Source organism: Primulina eburnea, unplaced genomic scaffold, assembly GCF_022965805.1.
Source record: "Primulina eburnea isolate SZY01 unplaced genomic scaffold, ASM2296580v1 ctg739_ERROPOS11973397, whole genome shotgun sequence".
Lineage (NCBI taxonomy): Eukaryota > Viridiplantae > Streptophyta > Magnoliopsida > Lamiales > Gesneriaceae > Primulina > Primulina eburnea.
This window is the reverse complement of record NW_027331510.1, coordinates 2226397-2233290: the sequence shown is the minus strand read 5'-3', so window position 1 is coordinate 2233290 and position 6894 is coordinate 2226397. Positions and strand designations below refer to the sequence as shown.

At 34.5% G+C, this 6894-nt stretch overlaps 2 protein-coding genes across 2 annotated transcripts; one reads left to right on the top strand and one right to left on the bottom strand.

Moving 5' to 3' along the window:
* LOC140821707 (putative methylesterase 11, chloroplastic) lies at positions 1-3115 on the top strand. The gene is made up of 5 exons (XM_073182268.1): positions 1-535; positions 1546-1782; positions 2057-2197; positions 2365-2496; positions 2581-3115. Exons 1-5 carry the CDS (start codon positions 182-184, stop codon positions 2851-2853), a joined length of 1137 nt encoding a protein of 378 aa, XP_073038369.1. The 5' UTR covers positions 1-181; the 3' UTR covers positions 2854-3115.
* Positions 3116-4404: 1289 nt separating this feature from the next.
* Positions 4405-4788, bottom strand: LOC140821708 (large ribosomal subunit protein eL39-like). Its single transcript, XM_073182269.1, has 2 exons — positions 4782-4788; positions 4405-4664 (listed from the first exon to the last, which is right to left on the bottom strand). The coding sequence occupies exons 1-2, from the start codon at positions 4782-4784 to the stop codon at positions 4512-4514; spliced, it is 156 nt and encodes a 51-aa protein (XP_073038370.1). The 5' UTR covers positions 4785-4788; the 3' UTR covers positions 4405-4511.
* Positions 4789-6894: the final 2106 nt, after the last annotated feature.

Genomic DNA, 6894 nt, shown 5'->3' with positions numbered 1-6894 from the left:
TGCTTCTTTTATTTATCGTCTTCCTCTTTGAGTAAAGAACAAGTTCTCTGCGACTGCGTGCTTGCTAATTCATATCTCACGCTTTAATAACTGTAACTACCCGTATTTATGTAACTGTAGGCGCATACCTTCGTATACTCCGCTTGCATGCCACGATCCGATCATTCCCGTCGATCGAGCGATGGGGTCGTGTTTCTCGCGGGAAGATGAATCAACGGCGAGGAGAAGACCGTCGAAACGAATCGTGAATCACTCTGCCGCGCTGGCAGGAGGAGGCGCTGTGGGAAGCAGTCGGTGGGCGAGGATTCGATCCTCGAGGAAAGAGGATAGCTTGATTCATGAGCAAGCGCTGGCGGCGGCGATCCTGTTTCAGCAACAGATGCAGAACGGCGGTGCCACGCAGTTTGACAGGTCGTCTTCTTTGAGGTATCCAAGTGTTAAAGAGAAGAAAAACCAGGCGTTGCCGAGGAGTTCGAGCTCCAGAGCTAGGTCGCTAACTGATCCCTTGCTTCAACCTCATCAACTTGTTAATCAGGTAAAAAACGGTTCATCAATTATTTATTTAATTTATTTGTAGTTTTTTTTCTTCAGAGGTTTTTTCTGTTTAATGTTCGTGTTTTACAAGTTGAAATTGTTTGATTCGTATTCATGTACATCTAAAATTTAGCTTTGTTTTGTGATTTATCTACAGTTATCAAGATAATTAGAGAAACTTTGAGTTGCTAATTAAGTTGAGAATTGTCTAACCAATAATGGAGTTTGGCTGTAAAGTTGAAACTTTTATAGCTTTATTGAATTTTGCTTTGGCTTTTGTTAAAAAATTAGTTGGTGCAAAACGACACCATAAATATCTTTTATTAATCATAGTTTCATTAGACGACGATTTTGTTTATTTATTAGTCATTGCTGACCGCATAAAAATTTAAATACTTCATTCATGCTCCTCAATTTTAAGAAACTAGATTTTCAGAAGATATTTTTTTATGCGTGGATTGTTAATTACTGCAAGAATTTCGACTTTTCGCAGCCCATGAAAGAAAGCAAGGTTTTTAATTTTTATAGCATTTTTCAGCAGTTCACACTGGAATGTCTAACTTTAATAAATGTTGCAGTTGATGAACTTGTTTTATTTTATCTATCACACTCAACATATTTACATTTTCAAAATCTTAAAGCTTATAATGGCAAATGAGGATGGGATTAAAGGTGAGAGTCTTGTTATTTCTGGGATCGAGGCAGATAAATTATAATGTCTGGACCCTGAATCGTTAAAATGGCTTTCCTGGGACTATTTCTGGTGTTGTATTTCATAATCTCTCTTTCTTTTTTCACGTAAAAGCATATGTTTTTTGTGCTAGATTGGATAAGGGTTCCTCAAAGTATGCCTGGTGGTCTTCTAATTCTTCCATCATCTAGATGTAACTAAATTAATCCCAATGATATTTTGTTCTTTTTATATCGTCCCGGCATTTGGAAGCAAATCATAATATTGATATACTGTTCTCTTTTTCGAGGATTATCATATGATCGGTTCGGTATCGGCAGGATATCAACCTTGAGAATCTTGAAACCAGCCATTTTGTACTGGTTCATGGTGGTGGTTTTGGTGCCTGGTGCTGGTATAAAACGATTGCGCTACTAGAAGAAGGTGGATATAAAGTAACAGCAGTGGATTTGACTGGTTCTGGGATCCATTCATTTGACACGAACCACATCACCAGTCTTTCACAGTATGTGAAACCGCTTACTGATATTTTTGAGAAGCTAGCTGAAGGAGAGAAGGTAAGATATTATCAGATCAATGAAAAACTAATAATAATAATCTGTGTATTCTACCTTTGAGTACTTTGTTTGCTCCGATAAATTTTAAATGCTGTTCCACTAGAATGGTGTAGTGCTAGTATGAAATATTAGTGAGTTATACACACAAGGAAATTTTCTTGTTTTGCTTCGCGTATTTGAAAAACTAGGAGTTGATGTATGCCAGTGTTGTTATACTTGGACTTTTTTCTATAACACCGTATTTTTCTTTAAGTAATTTTCTTGATTCTTTCAGGTGGTTTTAGTTGGACATGATTTTGGCGGGGCGTGCATATCATATGCAATGGAGTTGTTTCCCTTAAAAGTTTCAAAAGCTATTTTTATTGCTGCAACAATGTTGATTGATGGCCAAAGTGCCCTTGATATGTTTTCAGAGGTCTGTTTTCTACCTGGTCTACTCTGTATCATATGATTTTTACACTAATGCGTGTCCTTATCACGTTACCTAAACGTAAAATGGGTACTCCGTTTCATTGTTTTTGGTCCTTGATGAAGCTCCTGCGTGGAAAATATAAAGAAACTGATATGGGATCACTATTGCAGGCAGAATCAAATGAATTGATGCGACAAGCACAGGTATTCCAATATGCCAATGGAAACAATCAATCTCCGACTGCTATTGATTTCGACAAATCCCTCCTGAAAGACTTGCTATTCAACCAGAGTCCCGCAAAGGTACGGTGTGGCAATTTAATCGGAGAAACAGATCTCACATTTCCGCGCATGTATTTATTTCTGATTATTTTTCTCCTTTGCCAGGATGTTGCATTGGCTTCTGTCTCAATGAGACCAATTCCCTTTTCACCAGTTCTGGAGAAACTATCTATTTCTGAAACAAAGCACGGGGTTGTGAGAAGGTTTTTTATCAAGACGCTGGAAGACAATGCCATACCCATTGCTCTACAAGAATGCATGATAAATAGAAGCCCACCAGAGCAGGTATTCAATCTTAAAGGTGCCGATCATTCACCTTTTTTCTCAAAGCCTCAGGCGTTGCATAAACTTTTGGTAGAGGTGTCAAGGATTCCATGAATGCTTTTTAGGATAATCATTTCTGAAGTCCGTCCATCCTCAAGTTTCTGCATCCTTAGCGTTTCAACATTACACAGAGATGCGGTCTCGGTGGATTTAGTTTTGTTAAAGCTAATGGGTAGATATGTAACTTGGCATTTTTACATATTTGTAACTCTCAACATTTTGTGTTATAAGATGCTCAACATTCATATCGGCAACTGATGATATACCATTTCCTGGAGATTGTTGAATAAAAGAGATAAGAAAGTTCCTCGATTTATTATGCATTGACATCATTTTCCTACCCATCTGTATTAACAATTGGAAATTGATTCTATAATCCGATCATTCATCTGTGTACATTGTAATTCAGTCTCCTCTATTGCGCATATAAATAGATAGTTCTCATAAAACTAAATCCAAATAACACTTCAAACACATATTGAAACACAAATACTGTATCCTTAAAAAAACAATGAAAGAAAGAAATTCTGTAAAATATGCAAAAGAGTCATGAACTCGTGAAAACAGCTACAAATTTAAAATTTCTGGGATACTGAAATCTATTGGGTCTACGCAACAAAAGAACTGATCTATGCAAAACTTGGAAGATACAATCACACTCAAGTGATTCGAAATTTGTTTCCCTAGTCCCTACTAAAGTCCATCTTAACAGTGCAAGTTAACCTGCTATCGCCATCAAGCCTTACAACCAACACTGCCACCACTGGCAATCTTAGCATTGGATTTCTCAGGAAACATGAATCAATAATTGTACAAAACATGTGATCCCACGGGATCAGACAGTGCGACACTTTCCCTAACAAGAAATGCCACAAACAGTTCATCTCGAGAAGAATATGATTATGCAAACTCAAGCTGACTCTCTCAACCTTCTAGTAATACTGCAGTAAATAAGAAATATCCACAACCCTTCAATCTCATGGTTGAGTGGAAGCTCATTGTGGACAAATGGGCCTAAAATCTAAATTCCTTCGACCAGAGATCTATATGAAATGGTACGGATCTCATTTGGCCAAAAAAATTGGGCCATAACTGACAGAAGCATATCAAAGCCAGAAACCACACTTGTTCAGAAAAGTCACAAATCTTCACTTTAATCATATCAGGAAAATTGGAAACAGAGGAATTTCTCTCTAAACATAGCATCCCATGCATGGAGAACACACTTTTTTAAACAAAGTTCAAACCTTTGTGCAGTCATCAAAAGTTTACAAATATGCATGACATCCATTAAATTCTGGATTAGTTCCTAGACTGACAGTAAAAAATAAAGCACATAAAGATTCAAGGAATTACAATTCAGATGACACCTCATGTTCCAAGTAAAAACCACTCAAAGGTATCACAGCAACATATCAGTTCAATACAAAACTATTGACAAGGTTCGAGTATAGTATGAAAATGCTAATCATATCATCGCAAAGCTTACATTCAAATTCAGTTCCAAGTCAATTACATGAAAAGGTTGATTATTTTCAGGAAATGAAACATATCATTGATAATCGATTATCCAACTTTGAAAATCGAAATACAGAACACACGACATCAAACAAAACAAAAAGAAGTCTTTAATCGGTATTATGATCCTCATTCAAGAACTAAACATGAAATCCTGACATGAATAAAAAAACAACACTGAGAAAAGAGAAAACTCAGAATCCAAGCTTGGTGCGACGCCAATGGCGGCGCTTGGCGTTGTATCGGATGGTGTTGTCAGTCCGCATGCGGATCCAGTACGGAATCGGCCTGTTTTGCCTCTGCTTCTTCGCCAATTTCTTCTTAATCAAGAACGACTTGTGCGACGGCTGTATATACATATTATATACACAAAGTTACCAATTTTCAGCTATAAAATTCCAGGAAAAAACAGTTAGAAGCACATTAACATGCCAAGTGCGAGGGAGTGAGAGAGACAAAGGTACCATCTTTACTTCCGGCAGCAAACGAGTCCGTCCCTAGGGTTCTGCTGCGTGAAAGGGGAATTGGGGGGAGAAGCGGCGATATAGAACCCTATACAGTATCGAAGAATATCCCATTGCCCCTTATATTTAGAAAAAATTACATAATCTCCTTCGAAGGCTCGTGAGTGTTTCATCTTTTGATCGTTGCTCGACAATATAGACTATATAATTTTGGTAAAAATTTTTGTGGACGGTCTTATATATCATATTTTGTGAGACGTATATCATATTTGTCTTATTCATGAAAAAATATTATTTTTTATGCTAAAAATATTACATTTTATTGTGAATATCGGTAGAGTTGACTCGTCTCACCAGTTTGGATTGATTTTAAAATCATTCGAATCTAAAAAATTGATCTGATTCGAGTTTTTGATAAAAATAAACTGAACCAAACCAATCCAAACTGATTACATTAATATAAAAATCACGTAATAAAATTTGTTAATTTAGTGTAATTTTATCTTAGATATAGAATGCTCCATTAATATTTAGTTTGTATTGATTTCAAGCTTTCTAATAAAAAACCTCATAATACTATACAAGAAAAAGCTCATATGTCTTGGTCATGCAATCCAGTTGTCTTGAGGTAATGACAACTATCTCTGGACCCAGAGGGTGTGTTTGGTTGAGTGGATTAAATAAGGATAGATTAATAGTCAAATATTTATCGTTAAAATTTTAAGTTGTTTTAATAATCATTTTGACCCGGTTTAATATCCAATTTTATGGATAAATATTTGATGAATAAAATTGGATCTTAAACCGAGTCAAAATGATTATTAAAACATCTTAAAATTTTAACGATAAATATTTGACTATTAATCTATCCTTATTTAATCCACTCAACCAAACACACCCCTGTATAACTTGATACAGTTTCATTTGGGCTAGTCTTTTCGGCCCATTTCAAAAACACACCCAGAGTGTGTATAACTTGATACAGTTTCATTTGGGCTAGTCTTTTCGGCCCATTTCAATATGAATCATTCGTTTGTTTCTCACCGCCCAAATTATTTTCTATTAAATCTGCCGATTAAATTATATTTTCCTATACTTTTTTTTTTGGTAAACGATAAAACTGACCCTTTTTAATATAATAAATAAATGTATACGTTTTGCTTATAAATAACACAAAAACTCTTGTAAAATGATCTTACAAATCAATTTCGTGGGTCCAATTTCTTATTTGGGTAATCCAAAAAAAAATATATTGCTTTTTATGTTAAGAATATTACTTTTTATTGTGAATATCGATAAGGTTGATCCGTCTCACTGATAAAGATTCGTGAGATCGTCTCAAAAGAGACCTACTTTATAAATAAAATAGTACATATTGTCTTCTCCACAAAATAATATATATGTTATATTTTCATTTTTTATGTATAAAATTATATATTCATTTTAGGTGAATAGAATGTGGTGTACACCACAACTGAGCTGTATTCTAACTGTCTCCCTGCTTCAATTAATTAAATAATAATTGTAAATCGTGTTTTCCCCGGCATTATAATCTCGGGTGCTAACCAACAAATTATTTAGTCACCAAAACAAATTATTTCACTTCTTTAAAAAGTCTATATATGTATATATAAAAAAAAAAATTCCTTTACGTCTTTATTACAATTTAGGCAAAAACTTGAGTGAGACGATCTCACGGATTGTATTTGTGAGACGTATTTGAGTAATTCATGAAAAAGTATTATTTTTTTTACTTTTTATTGTGAATATGTGTAGGATTGACCCGTCTCACATATTAGTATCCGTGAGACGGTCTCACATGAGACACACTCTTACATTTAATATTTGAGAATCCATAATTTATAATTCATTTGACACAAAGATCCAAAATTAGTATGCAATCTTATATTCCTTCGACGTAAAAGATAAATAAATAAAGCAAGCATGTTTTATTGGCAAGAGTTGTTAGTTTTTTAACATAAAAATCGAAGAAACAAAAAGAAGAGATCGATACATTAATATTATTAATAAAGACCAATATTATCGAAACAATTAATTTAACAATTTTATTAATATATAAATATCTAAAATAATATTGTTTAATTAAAAGAGC